Below are 18041 nucleotides of genomic sequence, written 5' to 3'. Positions count from 1 at the left end.
CCTGAGAGCCCTGGCTGGGGCCCCTGGGCTCCGGGCTCAGAGCGTTCAGACCTATCAGTCCCCCTGCCTCTGAAGCCCATGCCGTCTCTGGCTTGAATATTACAGTGGGGAAGTCAGGAATTCCCCTAGAGCCCAGCGTCTTCGAAACAGAAATAACATGGGGTTTTAGTGATCCTTTTATTGGAACTGGTGAGACTGAGCCCCTGGTAAAACTGTCAGCCTTTCACAAGCCTGTCCCTGGCAGGGATACGATGCCGTCACCCAGCCGTTGCCAGGAAAATGCGGAGCGAGCTGTAATAGCAGCCCTCCTGCCAAAGTCTTCCAGGGGGGCCTGGTTGACAGTCTGTTTATTGCAGCACACGTTCTGGAGGACCAGTCACATCCAGAGCTTTGCCTGTGGAAAAGGTTGCCTGTGAATGTCAGCGCTCCCAGGTTCTCGCACTGCCTGGAGCAGGCCCGGGCTGGGCCCACACTCGCTGCATCTCAGACATGGTGGGCTGGCACCAGGCAGGGTCCTGGAAGAAGGGAAGGGTTTTGAATAGTGGGCAAAATACTGACGTTGGGCATCAAAAGGAGATGCAGCATAGAAAGATACTTAAAATATACTGTGATCAATGTTAGGTTTCAGAGCGGTATATAGATAATTCCAGTTTTACTGAAGAATTGACTCTAAAAATGTTACTAGAAGGCAATCTGGGTTGTGAAATGACAGGCGATGTTTGTTTTCTCTCTTTTTTTATTTGTATTTTCAATTTTTCTATAATTACTTTGTATTTCTTAAAGAAAAACAACAAAAGTTATTTTACAAAAGAAGGGAAATTATATAAACAAAACAAGTAGCAAGGTGGGGAAAATATTTGTTATGAATGACAAAGGGTTCATTCTTTAATTTGAGAAAGTCATCTAAATCAAGAGCAGCTAAACAGCCCAGTTGAAAAGCAGGCAAAGGCTCTGAACAGGCAGAAAAAGAGCTGCTATTACTGTTACTTCTCCAACTGCTGCGACTACCGGCAGCTGAGAATCACCAAGCGCTGTCAGCCAGCCAGGGCCTGAACTCAGTTTTCACATAGATGTTCTCATTTGATGCTCTGAACAACCTTTTGAAATAGGTACTATTGTTATTCCCACTTTACAGATGAGGAAACAGTACATCAAGGGTAAGTGACTTGCTTTATGAATACCTGATTGCCACCCACAGTGGTATCAGAGCCCTGCATGTAACCACCACGGATGGCCATTAATCAAACAAAAAGATGATAATTAAAGAAAAGCAAATAAACACAGGAAATGATTTGTTTTTGCTATCAGATTGACGGAGATGAGAAACTTTGATCCCCAACGTTGGGGAGAGTGTGGAAGCACAGGCACTTTGTACTGTTAGTAGGGGTGTAAATAGTGCATCATTTTTTGGAGGGTATTTTGGAGGCATCTGTTTAAGTTATTTGAACCCTGCAAATGTACTGTCAAATACCAGCAAAGGATGTGTATTGAAGTGGGGTGTTTTTTTTGTTTTTTTTTATAGAGACAGAGAGGGTGTCAGAGAGAGGGATAGATAGGGACAGACAGACAGGAACAGAGAGAGATGAGAAGCATCAATCATCAGTTTTTTGTTGTGGCACTTTAGTTGTTCATTGATTGCTTTCCCATATGTGCCTTGACCAGGGGGACTACAGCAGATCGAGTGGCCCCTTGCTCAAGCCAGCGACCTTGGGTCCAAGCTGGTGAGCTTTGCTCAAACCAGATGAGCCCGCACTCAAGCTGGTGACCTCGGGGTCTCGAACCTGGGTCCTCCACATCCCAGTCCCACGCTCTATCCACTGCGCCACTGCCTGGTCAGGCTGACGTGGGTTTTAATAGAAAACAACGCCACTGCCCATCACAACAGTTGAGTAAATTCTGATCTCTCCATACAGTAGCTGCATACAGTGGGCCAATGTGGAAAGCTCTCTATGACACAACCTCACGTGTAAAAGGCCAGGCCTGGAGCAGTCTGCGTGTGCACAGGCTGGCATCCGCACAGCTTTTCCTGGGTGCGGACACAAAGCCCCTTCAATTGACAGTAGGCACCTCTGGTAGAGAGAGGGAGGAACAGGGAGGAGGGACTTCCTTCTTAAATTTTTTATCTGTACTATACTCTTGCCTTTTTTTAAAAAAACCATGTACTTTACTACTTTTATTTTAGAAAATGAATAAATATACTCTGAGAAGGTGATGATCATATTGTTAACTAAAAAGATGATGAGGGACCGGCACACGTCAGCACCTGAACGCAGGCGGGACGCTGGCTCTGCCAGTGGCCAGCAGTACTTCCCAGTGGGCGGGTGCTGGAACGCATGTGGAAGGCAGTGTTTGAGTAGAAGCATGAGTTATTAGTGTCTTAAACAGTGTCCAGTGTTCCCTCAGTTGGTGAATTATCCTGTATTTGTGGAGGACTAAGAGGGCAGCAGGCCTGTGAGTTTCTGTCTGTAGTTTACTGGTCACTTGTTTGCTCTTTGGGACATCCCCCAGGCCTGTGTTTGGCCCCCTGGGAAACTGAGCGACTTGTGGCTGCACCTGTCACTTACTGTTTGGGTAAACTTTTGATTTCTTAGATGAAAGGGGCCTTTGAAATGTAGAGTGACATCAAAAGGAGGATCTGTAATTTAAGGGAGAGGTATGAAGGGTTTAAAAGCTGGTTCCGGGGCACAATTGTCAGCCCATGATAATGTCTTCCTCTGTCTCACTATGCTTCTGTGTGCTCGTGTGCACGCTCCAGATCTCTGCCCGTGTGCACGCTCCAGATCTCTGCCCGTGTGCACGCTCCAGATCTCTGCCCGTGTGCACGCTCCAGATCTCTGCAGGTTCCCTGTCAGGACTGAACTTCGAGCTTTCTGACTTCGATAACGTGGGAGGAACTGAACATTCTGTAATTAATAGTAAACATGGCATTTTCATTTCCAATTCCAATTTTTACGATAGGTTATTATTTACCTTGTAATAACAATCTTTTATTTCTTATACGATATGAAATAAAGGTATATTTTGTACAGATATTGAATGCCGTTATCCTAAAGTTTAATAAATATGCTTTTTAAAGTAACAGCTTTCTTGAGATATAATTTACCGTTCAGCCATTTGAAGTGAGCAATTTACTGGTTTTTAGTGTATACGCACAGTTGTGTAGCCATCTCCATAGTCAGTGTTAGAATTTTCATCAGCCTCCCCCCAAGAATCCATGTACCCATCCAATAGGCTTCTTTAAAGAAATTACAAAGACAAACTCAACAGTGTGATTATAGCACCAAACAGAAGGTGAATATATGGGTAGCAGACGATATAGACAAAGAGTAAATATTGTACAATAGACAGCTAGACTGGTAAAGTCAATTCTTGGATCTCAGAAGACAAAGGACCAACAAACACTTTCAAAAAGAAATACAGTTAGTAAACCAAAGTTATGGGACAGTTTCACCTTAATTAGTAATCAAGGGCATGTAAATCAAAAGAAATGATCAGGTACTGTTCCTTTTTCTTTTTAACATTCTAAATGCTGAGAATTTTTAAAATGTAAGTGCTGGAGGTTGTACAGGAACATCTTAAATTTTGCTGGTGGCTAAATGAAGTCTTAAAGTAGTTTATCAATATCTATTAAATGCCTTAAAAATGTTATTCCCTCTAACTGAATAGTTCCACTCCTGTGAATCTATTGGAAGAAAATAATCCTAACATACAGAAGATTCACAAGGATGTGTATTGCAACATTTTTTTTTATAATTCCAAAGAACTGGAAACAACGTTGGAAATACGTAAAAGGAGATAGGGTGAAATCCCATCATAGATGTGTGTGTCCTCTACAAAGCCAGCTGGGCTTGTAGGTGGGGAAAGAAGAGGGAAACAATTAAAATCATGCGAGTGCTTCTGTGAGCAGGGGCTGCCTGGAGGAGCCTGAGGGGGCGATGTCGGAGTGCTCTCCTTCTGCTGGGCTCCCTTCCTGTGTGCCTCAGCCAGTGTGAGCGTCTGAGACGCCAGCAGGACTTAGATGTTGAAGATGAATGGTTTTTGCACATGACCCCCACATGTCAGCCAACCACTGAACCACATCTAGTACTCAAACCAGAAAATTCTGATCACTTTCCATCCGCTCCCATCTCTGTCTCCTGCATTTAAGAAATTTAAGAACTATTTTTCTGTATATTTCTTTTTTTTTTTCTTTTTTTTTTTTCCATTTTTCTGAAGCTGGAAACAGGGAGAGACAGTCAGACAGACTCCCGCATGCGCCCGACCAGGATCCACCCGGCACGCCCACCAGGGGCGACGCTCTGCCCACCAGGGGGGATGCTCTGCCCATCCTGGGGGTCGCCATGTTGCGACCAGAGCCACTCTAGCGCCTGAGGCAGAGGCCACAGAGCCATCCCCAGCGCCCGGGCCATCCTTGCTCCAATGGAGCCTTGGCTGCGGGAGGGGAAGAGAGAGACAGAGAGGGAAAGCGCGGCGGAGGGGTGGAGAAGCAAATGGGCGCTTCTCCTGTGTGCCCTGGCCGGGAATCGAACCCGGGTCCTCTGCACGCTAGGCCGACGCTCTACCGCTGAGCCAACCGGCCAGGGCTATTTCTTTTTTTTTAATTGATTTGAGAGAGACAGAAAAACATCAATTTGCTGTTCCATTCATTTGTGCATTTATGGATTGATTCTTGTAAGTGCCCTGAATGGGTGTCAAACCTATTACCTTGACATGAGGGACAATGCTCTAACCAACTGAGCTACTCAGTCAGGGTTGTATATTTTATATTTATAAATATCACACAATAAAATATTTTACTTAATACTTTCTTTATATACTGTATTTATTGGAAACATTAAAAATTTTTACTATAAATGATTCTATACTCATATATATGAGAGTTTTGGCCCAGTGCCTATATTAATGCAGTTACCTTGTGCATCCACTTAATGAAATACTATATGGCTCTTTAGAATGATGGTTATGAAAATTATATAGCAGAACGGGAATATTTATACCTATAGTGTGAAATGAAAAACTTAAGATACAAAAGTATATATAGAAAGCCTGGCCTGTGGTGGTACAGTGGATAGAGCGTCGACCTGAAACGCTGAGGTCGCCGGTTTGAAACCCTGGGCTTGCCGGGTCAAGGCACATATGACAAGCAACAAGCAAGCAATGAACAACTAAAGTGAAGCAACTGAGTTGATACTTCTTGCTCTCTGCCCCTCCTCTCCTTGTAAAATCAATAAATAAAGTCTTTAAAAAAAGTATATAGAAAATTGCTTAGAAACAAACAAAAGACTGGAAGAAAGAAAAAATAGCTTTTGCCTGACCAGGCGGTGGCGCAGTGGATAGAGCGTCGGACTGGGATGCGGAGGACCCAGGTTCAAGACCCCCGAGGTTGCCAGCTTGAGCGTGGGCTCATCTGGTTAGAGCAAAAAGCTCACCAGCTTGGACCCAAGGTCGCTGGCTTGAGCAAGGGGTTACTTGGTCTGCTGAAGGCCCGTGGTCAAGGCACATATGAGAAAGCAATCAATGAACAACTAAAGTGTCGCAATGAAAAACTGATGATTGATGCTTCTCATCTCTCCATTCCTGTCTGCCTGTCCCTGTCTATCCCTCTCTCTGTCTCTGTAAAAAAAAAAAGAAAAAATAGCTTTTAATTCTCATTTATAGGTTTTTTTGCTCTCTTTGTAGGCCAGGTATCAAATTATTAAATTGACTAAGGACTTAATGCATATCTTATATATGCATTATTATTGTTCTTTTTTTGTGACAGAGAGAGAGAGAGAGAGAGAGGGACAGATAGGGACATATAGGAAAGGAGAGAGACGAGAAGTATCAATTCTTTGTTGCAGCATCTTAGTTATTCTTTGATTGCTTTCTCATAAGTGCCCTAACTGGGGTGCTACAACAGACCAAGTGACCCCTTGCTCTAGCCAGTTATCTTGGGCTCAAGCTGGTGAGCCTTGCTCAAACTAGATGAGCCCGCACTCAAACCGGCGACCTCGGGGTTTTGAACCTGGGCACTCCACATCCTAGTCCAACGCTCTATCCACTGCACCACTGCCTGGTCAGGCTATATGTGCATTATTTTTAAAAAATCAATCCCCCTGTAAAAGTTTCTCCACACATCTATCTTGGAGACTTGTCCCTCCTTCTCGCCTGATAACCATGTGACCCACAGAATTCTCTGATCATACTGCTTGAACTTCAGAGTGAAGAAGCCTGTTGCTTGACAGTACTTTAGTATTATTACCAGAATTGCCAGCTTCTACTTGGCATATTCTGAAATGCTGGAGGGCAGTGCCTAGGAATGCTTCTCAGGAACATTTTTGAACCAAGAAAAAACTTGGAGAATTCCCTTTGGAGATAGATTAAATTCAGACTCAGAAAAGTAGAATAAACAGGCATTATCACCCCTGAGAAGCGTTCTCTTAGCTAATTCACGTCTGGTTAACAAGTTTCAGAGAGGAGCTGGAGGAACTGCCTTCGAAGCCCAGAGTAAGGAGTTGTGGACCAAGTCAAGAGCAGTAACGGGGGCCAGCCCGTAAAGCGAGCTCACAGCCAGTCCATGCCGGCCACAGGTGTGGGTGAAGACGGGCATCTGAGATAAAGGGTGCACTTCAAGTAAAGCAAAGGCCACTCTGCATTGCTTCTTTTGACTCATGTCAAGTTCAGGAGAAAGGACATGACAGGAGACTTGGGGGAAGATATGGAATGTCCCAAGATTGTAATTTTCAACATTAGTCCAAGAGTAGAGGGAAACCTTGACTGATTCCATTGGGTAATAAAATACAAAGAAGTCATTGATACTGTGCTGGACTTCTACCCGGCCTGGGCCCGCACTGATCCTTTGCCTTTCTACAGGTGACCCTGCCCTCAGCATGAGCCACTGGATGTTCCATCAGCAGGCCCTGCAGGAGTACATTCTGATGTGCTGCCAGTGCCCGGCCGGGGGGCTTCTGGACAAGCCTGGCAAGTGAGTGCCTCGTCTCTGGGAGGGACGAAGGGATGGGAAAGGGACAGAGGTGTGTGCCTCAGGTCCACTCAGAGCCAGACAGCAGCAGGTGCCAACCTTTAAAAGCGGGGTGTAGCCCTTCCCTAATAGCTCAGTTGGTTAGACCATCGTCCCAAAATGCAGAAGTTGTTTGTTTGATCCCCGGTCAGGGCACGTACAGGAACAGCTTGATGTTCCTGTCTCTCTCACCCTCTCTCCCTTCCCCCCTCTCTCTAAAATCAATACAATAAACATTAAAAAAAAGGAAAAGCCGGGTGTCCCTTTGCACTCAGTTGCGCAGTGCTGCTGTGGCACAGGGAAACAGGCCACCTCTGGAGCAGTGTCTCGGCGCGCCGTCCATCCTGGCAGCTCCAGGGCCCGTCCTTACCCACCGCTCACACGCGCTCCCCTCTTCAGGTACGCAGACACGTTGCTGGGTTGGTAGTTTTTATTTCTTTTTTTTTTCTTTTAGCCAAACTTTTTTTAAAATAAATGATATTTCTTTAAAAGTTTTTTTTTCTTGTATTTTTCTGAAGTCAGAAGCGGGGAGGCAGACAGACTCCTGCCTGTGCCCGACTGGGATCCACCCGGCATGCCCACTAGGGGGCAATGCTCTGCCCATCTGGGGCGTTGCTTCATTGTAATGGGAGCCATTCTAGCACCTGAGGCAGAGGCCATGGAGCCATCCTCAGCGCCCAGGCCAACTTTGCTCCAATGAAGGGGAGGGGAAGAGACAGAGAGAAAGGAGAGGGGGAAGTGTGGAGAAGCACCCAGACGCTTTTCCTGGGTGCCCTGATGGGAAATAGAACCTGGGACTTCCACATGCCTGGCTGACACGCTACTGCTGAGCCAACCAGCCAGGGCCTTGTTTTAAATTTAATTACTTATCTTAGAGAGAGGAAGGGAGACAGAGACAGGAACATTGATCTGTTCCTGTGTTCCCCAACAAAGTATTGAACCTGTAACTTCTGTGCTTCAGAACAATGCTCTAACCCAGTGGTCCTCAACCTTTTTTGGGCCACGGACTGGTTTAATATCAGAAAATATTTTCAGCCCTGGCCGGTTGGCTCAGCGGTAGAGCGTTGGCCTGGAGTGCGGGGGACCCGGGTTCGATTCCCGGCCAGGGCACATAGGAGAAGCGCCCATTTGCTTCTCCACCCCCACCCCCCTCCTTCCTCTCTGTCTCTCTCTTCCCCTCCCGCAGCAAAGGCTCCATTGGAGCAAAGATGGCCCGGGCGCTGGGGATGGCTGCTTGTCCTCTGCCCCAGGCGCTGGAGTGGCTCTGGTCGCAGCAGAGCAACGCCCCAGAGGGGCAGAGCATCGCCCCCTGGTGGGCAGAGCGTTGCCCCTGGTGGGCGTGCCAGGTGGATCCTGGTTGGGCGCATGCGGGAGTCTGTCTGTCTCTCCCCGTTTCCAGCTTAAGAAAAATACAAAAAAAAAAAAGAAAAGAAAAGAAAATATTTTCATGGACTGGCCTTTAGGGTGGGATGGATAAATGTATCACGTGACCGAGACAAGCGTCAAGAGTGAGTCTTAGACAGATGTAACAGAGGGAATCTGGTCATTTTTAAAAAATAAAACATTGTTCAGACTTAAATATAAATAAAAAGGAAATAATGTAAGTCATTTATTCTTTCTCTGCGGACCAGTACCAAATGGCCCACGGACCAGTACCGGTCCGCAGCCCGGGGGTTGGGGACCACTGCTCTAACCAACAGAGCTATTTGGCTAGGGTCCTAACTGATTTAAATAGAATAGGATACAGGATTTTCAAACCCTTGAGTATCATAAGCAGAGATTATAAAAGCAACTATTACAAGATAGATTAAATACTTTGAGGTGCCAAATAAAAGAAAAAGGGAAATCAAATAAGTTCATTCCCTTTGCTTCTCACCTGCCATGCCTGCACACGCACGGGTGCACACGCACCCGATACCGCCAGCATCCATGGAAGACCCAGCTGAAGGCCAGTACCCAGCAGTTTATCAGGAAGAATTTGACCCATTTCTAGACATTCTGATGTTTGTTTTTTTCTTGAGAAATATATTAATTTAGCACTAGCACTACCCCGGTGATCCCCTTCTGGAAGACAGCTGGAGGGACTGACCCTAAAATGAGCTTCTGCTGTCTGGCACAGCTGAAGGATGGGGCTTTGAAAATGTAGCTGGGGCAAACCAGGCTTCCTGGAGCGGAGGGGAGGGCAGGAGGGGCGTGAGTGCTGCCCTCTGAGTCTGTGGTCGCTTCGTTGCTGGAGGCTGTGCTGGCGGGGGGGGGGGGGGGGGGCAGAGGAGCACCTGCCCAGAGCCGCCCTGTGCTTACAGGTCCCGGGACTTCTACCATACCTGCTACTGCCTGAGCGGCCTGTCCATAGCACAGCACTTCGGCAGTGGAGCCATGCTGCACGATGTGGTCCTGGGTGTGCCTGAGAACGCTCTGGTAAGGCCAGCTGAGGGCGCCCAATGCCTCTCTCCACAGGGTCCCTCAGGACAGGGGCTTACTGGCTCTGCTGGGCTGGCAGTCACCACCCTCCCTCCATTTACAGCCCATTCATGAGGCTGTGACTGCGGAAAGGCCCAGAGGCAAACTCAGGGTTCTAGGTGGGGGTACCGCTCTGCTGCCCGCAGCCACGCAAAGCCCGCTGTATGGTGGGCTGCCTCCCGGACCTCCCATCTCACGTGCTGTCTCTCCGAGGAAGCCTTCTCAGACCCCTTCTATAATGAGACCACCCAGAAGGCTCGGCCACAGCCCCTGTCTGGGCCTTCATAGCCCTCATCACAATTTGTTTAACTTGTTTTTGTCTGCTGCCCTCAAACACTGTCAGCCCTGCTGGGCTGTGTGGCTCAGTTGGTTAGAGCATCGTAGCGAGTGGCAAAGGGTGTGGGTTCAGTGCTCGGTAGGGGCACATACAGGAACAGGTCAGTGTTTCTGTCTCTGTCTTCCTTCCTCTCTCTCTCAAATCAATAAATAAATTTAAAAAAAACAACCCAAAACTAAAAGAACCCCGTCAACCTCTTGTGGGCAGGATGTTCACCACCACATCCAGCCCTGGAGCAGCTGGGCTGCAAGAGACGCACCTGAGCCCGAGACATGAGTGAGTCTAAGACTGTGCACAGCTCTCAGACAAGGGGGCGTGCAGCTTCAGGAAATATCAATAAATCTAACAGCAGAAACGCAGACGGCCAGTAGAGGGATGAAAATCAGAGTAACAACCGCTAGTTTTTTCAGGTCTTAACATTTTTCCATATTTTCCTACTCTGCAGCCGTCTTCCATTCTTGTCCCTCCCTCCTTCCCAGTGTTTTTTTTTTTTTTTTTTTTTTTTTGTGGTGAAGACAGAGAGAGTCAGAAAGAGGTACAGATAGGGACGAACAGACAGGAAGGGAGAGAGACGAGAAACACCAATTCTTCATTGCGGCTCCTTAGTTGTTCATTGATTTGATTTCTCATATGTGCCTTGACCAGGGGGCCACAGCAGACCAAGTGACCCCTTGTTCGAGCCAGAGACCTTGGGCTCAAGCTAGTGAGCCTTGCTCAAACCAGATGAGCCTGCACTCAAGCTGGTGACCTCGGGATCTTGAACCTGGGTCCTCCACATCCCAGTTCGACGCTCTATCCACTGCATCACCGCCTGGTCAGGCTCTTTTTTTTTTTATTCAGTGAGAAGAGGGGAGGCAGAGACAGACTCCCGCATGCACCCCAACTGGGATGCACCCAGCAAACCCACTAGAGGGTGCTATTCTTGCCCATCTGGGGCCCTTGCTCCATTGCAACTAGAGCCATTTTTTAGCACCTGAGGCAGAGGCCATGGAGCCATCCTTAGCCCCTGGGGCCAACTCACTCTAATCAAGCCTTGGATGCAGGAGGGGAGGAGAAGAGAGAGAGAGAAGCAAGAGGGGGTGGGGTGGAGAAGCAGATAGACACTTCACCTGTGTGCCCTGACCGGGAATTGAACCCAGAACATCTACATGCCGGGCTGACGCTCTACCACTGAGCCTACCGGCCAGGGCCTTATGCTCAATTCTTATAAGCACGTTTAATGGGTCACATTTCCAAGGACTGTCGGAGATTGATTGGCATCTGTTCTCTCTGCAGCAGCCCACTCACCCGGTATACAACATCGGACCAGACAAGGTGATCCAGGCCACCATGCACTTTCTGCAGAAGCCGGTCCCAGGCTTTGAGGAACATGAGGATAAGGCAACAGCGGAGCCTTCTACTGACTAGAGGACACAGGGTCCCGAGCCTCTGTGGTCACCGCAGCTTAGTGTCACCTGTTCAGACCAAGGTTTATACGTTTTGATACATCTGCACTCTGTGCTACACAAGCTTGGTCACTGTGGAGCTGTGATTGCCCTTTTTTGTCAAACAGAACAAAACCAGTGGCTCTGGGTTTGAAGAACACAGTGGCATGGTTTTTAAAAAAATTCTTTCCACTCCTGACAAACCAAAAATCTATCAGCACATGCAGCATCTGAACCCACTTGGGCCTGGCCAGGGCTGGTTGTAGAGGAGTGCATGCTGGGAAGAAGCAGCCCCTCCCCACCGGCTCCCCAGCCCGACAGTCCTATTGACATGAATGACCACCATGACTGTTGCAGCATCTACTGTTGTGATTCCCACTTGCACGCCACCATTAAGTGGCCAGGAGTGCCCTCCCATGGGTGAATAAATAAATTTGCTCCATGCCAAGGGAGGGGCTTTGGGTCCCACCAAAATGAATTTTCCAGAAACACAAACTGATGGGGCTGCACTAGGAGGTGCTCAAGGCTCTCACCTCCCTCCCTGGTGATTTGCATCGGAAAGAGCGGGGTTGGGGGAGAGTGGTCTCCCTGAGTGGGAGTCCTTCCTCTTCCGCACTGGAGAACTGTGCCATGCAGCTCACAAAGGCCACACCTGGTGCGTGGGCAGGATTTGCTTCAGCCCCAGGTATGCGAAACCAATTATGGGTGGAAAATGAACGTCTATTTCAACTCTGTGCCAGAGGAAGCAGCCCAGCATCCGTGCCCTCACCCACCCCATCATGTACCATGACAAACTCCTCCTGGGGCCTCAGGGCCACGCCTGCAGCCGGGGCCATTCTGTGTTACCATCTTTTCTCTGCCGGAGTCCTAGCCCACCCTCCTCAAAGACAGTGTTGTCCTCTCTCACCCAGACCATTACCACCACCAAGTCTTTCACCTTAACTTCTGACTCAGGATTTATTCACATCCTGCCCACCCCGGGCTCAGAGAAATAAAATCAAGTGCTGGACAAGCTGGCGGAGGCAGCAGGGAGGGCCACCTGGGGCGTTCAGCCTCTGCTGCTCACACGGATTCCCCCTTCTCAGCGGAGTGTCACGTCGTGGTGGGTCATCTGTCCACTGCTGCGGTCACAGCAAGCTCCGTGTCGCTGACCCAGCTTTCGTGTAGGTAGCGTTGAGCTGTGGGCAGACGAGAGCTCACAGGTGCAGCCTGAGGCTCTTCTCAAACTCTGGCCACTTGCTGCCTCTAATTCCCTATTGCTTTGGCATATTGGACTATGTATTACCTCCTTGAAATAATAAAAGAATAACATTTTCTATGGTGCCTCTCATTTGTGACTGGTACCAAGAAAATTCCTTGAGAATGCCCAGTGTTAGGAGTTATAGAAGGTTGTTCATGATTGCGCCTCCTCCTGGGAGCGAGCTTCCACACCACGCGGGGTAGTGATTATAAAGAGGCTGATGTGGGTCCCGCCCTCACATACCTTCTCTATTTGAGGACACAGTGGGCCGAACAAGAAGTGTGAAAAACTATGTTTCCCAAGTTCCTGGAGGCAATTCTGTTTATCTTTGTCCCAGCACTCTGCACACTACGTTTCAGGGTCTGTCTGGGTGTCTGTCTCCTCGGCCTGACTAGATAAGCAGGGAGTGTGCTCCTGAGTCCTAACGCCAGCAGTCAGCAATGAGTGGGTGGGTGCCTGTCCTGGCCTGAGGCAGGGGTGCTGTCACAGGGACAGGGCAGGGTCCTGTAGTCACCTGGCTGTCCTCATCTGGTGGAGACCCTTTCCCAAGGGAGATCAAGAAGGTATGCCCTCTGGGCTGACCCTCCTTGACAGATGAGAAGAAGGCGTCCTCTGCCCTGGCCGGTTGGCTCAGTGGTAGAGCATCGGCCCGGCGTGCAGATATCCCAGGTTTGATTCTCGGCCAGGGCACACAGGAGAAGCATCCATCTGCTTCTTCACCTTTCCCCCTCTCCTTTATTTCTCTCTTCCTCTCCCGCAGCCAAGGCTCCGTTGGAGCAATGTTGGCTCGGGCGCTGAGGACAGCTCCATAGCCTCTGCCTCAGGTGCTAGAATGGCTTTGGTTGCAACAGAGCAATGGCCCAGATGGGCAGAGCATCGCCCCCTGGTGGGCTTGCTGGGTGGATCCCAGTTGGGCACATGTGGGAGTCTGTCTCTCTGCCTCCCTGCTTCTCACTTCAGAACAATTAAAAAAAAAAAAAGGCGTCCTCAGAGGTAGAGCATAAACAAAATCCATGTCCTGAAATGTCACTCCTGCCACCATGTCATTTTTGCCCTGCTAAAATAATAGTTTGGGGTACAAAGCAATATATTGAAATGCATCACCCCCATCACTACAACAAAAACACCAAAGCCTACCAGAGATTCTAAAATTCTACTCCTAACTACTCTCCACACATTATACTAATAGCCTTGTAAAAAAATAAATAAAAATTGATAAACAAGAACCTCATTTAAAGTGAAGTAGGGTGACCAGAAGAGGGAGCTCTCATGTCCTATGAGGAGCACCAAGTGCAAGGCGGAGGCTAACAGCCCTTCCCAACTTCCTTTCCCCTCTAGGAAAGAGCTTCCTCTTTTAGCCAACTTGACTTGCAGGTGGCTCACCATGTTTGCATGTACAGGATTACAATTCCTCGTTGTTCCCAAATAAACCCATTTTGCTGGAGAAATATCTGACTTTTCTGTTTACAGTCAACAGCCCCAAGGTATTCTGGGACTAATTGCAGTAATAATTGGTGTGGGGAAGAGACAGAATGAATTGCTCAAGCTGAGCTGGTTTTATGCCAAGGAAGGAAGATTCGAGCTGGGTCCCAAAGGGCAGGTCAAATTTGGCCAAGTAGAGAAGAGAAGGTCACTTACTGGTATTCTTACCTTACAATAAGAATCTTCCCGGCACCTCCATGAGGCTTCCTCTCAGCTCCTGGCTGTGTCTGGAGGGTTTCCTGACTTGAGCAGCATTCAAAGTGGGTCCTTGAGGTAAATTCTCAGATGTATCATGTGGAGACTTAAGTAGAAGGCACTTACATAGCACTCAAGGTGGGTTTCACCAAATATTTCCACCCTCAGTAAAGAAATATAAAACTATCACAGACTCTGTATCCAGAGGAGCCCCAGCTTCCCCCTTGGCTCCATCTCACACCCACGCTGCGTGCCGTGTAACTTGGGAAGCCTATCAGAGCCCACTGGGAGTGGAAGGGGAGCCTCATGGATAAGCCAGTGCAAACTCCCTTGCGAGAACAGTACAGTTCCAGCCAACAGTGTTCCTAAACTGCCTTCTCTTCAGGGGTCATTTCTGAGTTAGGAGTCCTGAGGAGACTCCGGCCACTGCAGGCAGTAGTATTCTTGAGGAGCCACTTCTCAGGCGGACCACACACAAACGCAGAGGCCATATTAAATAACTGTTCCAGGATGGCAATGGCTTTCCACGGAGGCCTCGCCTTAGGTCTTGGGATGTTGCTTCCTGGTGATTTAACTTAGCAGAGAGATTCAGTTTAGAAAACCCAAAGGAGGCCCTGGCCGTTTGGCTCAGTGGTAGAGCGTCGGCCTGGTGTGCGGGGTATCCCGGGTTCGATTCCCAGCCAGGGCACACGGGAGAAGCGCCCATCTGCTTCTCCACCCCTCCCCCTCTCCTTCCTCTCTGTCTCTCTCTTCCCCTCCCGCAGCCGAGGCTCCACTGGAGCAAGGATGGCCCGGGCGCTGGGGATGGCTCCTTGGCTTCTGCCCCAGGTGCTGGAGTGGCTCTGGTTGCAACGGAGTGATGCCCCGGAGGGGCAGAGCGTCGCCCCCTGGTGGGCAGAGCGTTGCCCCCTGGTGGGCGTGCCGGGTGGATCCCGGTTGGGCACATGCGGGAGTCTGTCTGACTGTCTCTCCCCGTTTCCAGCTTCAGAAAAATAAAATAGAAAAAAAAAAAAAAAAAGAAAACCCAAAGGGGTGGTACTTTAGTGACCTGGACTGTTTCACTAATAGTAACTGTCTTTGCTGCATTTCTGGCAGGAGCTTGACTGTCAGGAACTGAAAACGGAGCTCCTCGATTGCCCTTGGCAAACTACATTGTTGCTAGAAGTAGACTCCATCAGCTTTAGATGCCAGATGTGCAGAGAGCAATGCTGACATTCCATTATGAACACTGAAGAACTTCTCTCTTGTTCCCACCATGTTTCCACTGGGCTCCCACTGGAATTCACCAGTAGCTTTAGCATCCCAACTCAGAGGGGAGGTGTAAAGCCAGAAGCCACGGCCAGGGCCACCATCACAGCCGCCCGGCCCATGCAGGTTCACATTGGATTCGGACAGTCGGTAAAGAAACAACGGAGCCAAAAACTGATGGGCTGTCATCTTTAATCCTAGCTTGCACCCGGCGGGCAAGTAAAAACACACACTGGGCTCCAAGGCCCACTCACATTCAGTGCTCACAAAGCCACTGACTTATCCGAGTTTCCTAGAATCAAAGGTTTCTAGCTCACCAGTTTTATTCTCCTCAGTTCCCCATCTCCTTCCTTATCCCAGATACAAACTCTGCAAAAACTGGCATCTCACTCAGCACTCTGCCATCTTGGCTGCTTTTCCTGGCCTCCTCCATGTGGCCTCCTTCCACTGCTGGCTCTACTCTCTCTGTTCCCTCATGCTAATCTCAGGAACCAAGAACCCAAGCTCCCGTTTTGTCCCCATTTTATAGTGTAGAAATCCAAACCTCTAATCCAATATACGAAATAGTGAAGTCTCTAATACAAAGTCACTTCTCTGAGGCATGATTGGATTGTACCACCCCACATCAAAAAGGGTGGGAAAGGCTTAATCCCAAAACCAAGCCCCAGGCTACAAGGATTCTCAACACACATTAATATCACCTGGGCGATGGCCTCCATCTTTAACAAAGTGAGCATAATACATTTTATCTGCCCAACAGGAGGGTAATGGCCTAGGCTGGGAAAAGAATGTTCTGCTGTAGGCTTCCGAGAAACTGTGACAAGGGCTAGTAATATACAAGCACTGCATAAACCAAATCTTAAAGACAGAACATCTCTCATTCACTGTCTCAGTTCTATAAAAGTTTGTTTTCCTGACACTGATAACAGAACCTGCTGTTAATGGGACACAGAGGTCTAATCTAAGATGGGGGACCACTCGGTATTGCTTCTATTTGGGGACACAGGTATTCATTTGAAGAGGAGCCATTTGCTATTTTATTCTTTTACCACCTCCACCAGGGGAAAACAAACTTCCTTTGTAAAACGCCAAACACTAAATATTTTAATATGTGCAAGTGTTGGGCAGATAAAATGTATTATGCTCACTTTGTTAAAGATGGTGCCGCTGCCCACGTAGAGGCCGTTGCCCAGGTGGTATTAATGTGTGTTGGGGTGGGCTAAAGGCAGGCAGAATCCTTGTAGCCTGGGGCTTGGTTTTGGGATTCAGCCTTTCCTACCCTTTTTGGTGTAAGGTGGTACAATCCTATCATGCCTCAGAGAAGTGACTTTGTATTAGAGACTTCCCTATTATGTATATTGGATTAAGGGTTTGGATTTCTACACTATAAAATGGGGATGGAACGAGAGTTTGCTCTCTTGGTTACTGAGGTTAGCATGAGAGAGCAGAGAGAATAGAGCCAGCAGCGGGAGGAGGCCACGTGGAGAAGGCCAGGAAAAGCAGCCAAGATGGCGGAGTGCTGAGTGAGATGCCAGTTTGTACAGAGTTTGTATCTGGGATAAGGAAGGAGATGGGGAACTGAGGAGAATAAGGCTAGTGAGCTAGAAACCTTTGATTCTAGGAAACTCGGATAAATCAGTAGCTTTGTGAGCACTGAATGTGACTGGGTTTTGGAGCCCAGTGTGTATTTTTACTTGCCCGCCGGGTGCAAGGTAGGATTAAAGACTATGGCCCACCAGTTTTTGGCTCCATGGTTTCTTTACCGACTGTCCGAATCCAATGCGAACCTGCATAGGCCAGAAGGCTGCTGTGATAGTGGCCCTGGCCCTGATTACTGGCTTTATAGCAAGCAACTACTCACTGCTCTGTACCTCCAGCACCAGCTGGTGAAAAGCAGAGGTGAGGTGGTTATTGCAGGGAAATAAAAGAGGATGTCCAGGAAATGGCCAGGCGTGCCGGGCCGGGCCGGGCTGGAGCCGGCTGGCTGCCACTAGGGCTGTGGTCAGCTCCCAGAAAGACTGATTCACCACAGCCTGGCTGTGACTCATGCAGGGTCACACTTGGCAGTGGAGTGACATGCTTTTAGTGCAGGGAGCGTCACTCTGCCAGGGGCTTGGCAGAGAGTGGGAGACGGGTTAGAAAGGTGAGGCCACTTGCTGTCACCGTCCTTGTCCAGGTAAAAGATGGGGCAGATATTTGAGGTCTCACCCCGCCCTGGAGGTAACTCATGCATGTTTAGCTACGTCCCCCACCCCCTGAGACCACCCATTCCACCTACCTTTAGAGACCTGGGGTTGTGGAAGGGCACGGCCTTGGAGGCAGCAGATCTGGGTAGTACAAAACAGCCATGAACAAAGTGTGGCTGTGTGCCAGTGACACTGTATGAAGACAGGTGCTGGGCCAGCTTTGATCCACGAGCTGCAGTTTGCCAACCCTGATCTAGACTAAGTTTCACCCATATTCATCCAGCATTCTTCCACATCTTTCATGGCTGGGAGGCTTGCCATGTGTTGGGCAGATAAAATGTATTATGCTCACTTTGTTAAAAATGGCGCTGCCCACGTGAGGCCGTCGACCAGGTGATATTAATGTGTGTTGAGAATCCTTGTAGCCTGGGGCTTGGTTTTGGGATTAAGCCTTTCCCACCCTTTTTGA

General features: G+C 48.7%; 1 protein-coding gene across 1 annotated transcript in view; it reads left to right on the top strand.

Moving 5' to 3' along the window:
• The window catches only part of FNTB (farnesyltransferase, CAAX box, subunit beta), a 74613-nt gene extending 62076 nt beyond the window's left edge, over positions 1–12537 (top strand). Inside the window, exons 10-12 of the mRNA XM_066388185.1 lie at positions 6853–6964; positions 9304–9418; positions 11073–12537. Of these exons, the coding sequence (XP_066244282.1) occupies positions 6853–6964; positions 9304–9418; positions 11073–11204 (359 nt within the window). The 3' untranslated portion in view covers positions 11205–12537. The remainder of the gene's footprint in view (positions 1–6852; positions 6965–9303; positions 9419–11072) is intronic.
• Positions 12538–18041: the final 5504 nt, after the last annotated feature.

The sequence above is a fragment of the Saccopteryx leptura genome, chromosome 6 (assembly GCF_036850995.1).
Source record: "Saccopteryx leptura isolate mSacLep1 chromosome 6, mSacLep1_pri_phased_curated, whole genome shotgun sequence".
Lineage (NCBI taxonomy): Eukaryota > Metazoa > Chordata > Mammalia > Chiroptera > Emballonuridae > Saccopteryx > Saccopteryx leptura.
The sequence above is the reverse complement of the archived record's forward strand: the minus strand, read 5'-3'. Positions and strand labels throughout refer to the sequence as shown.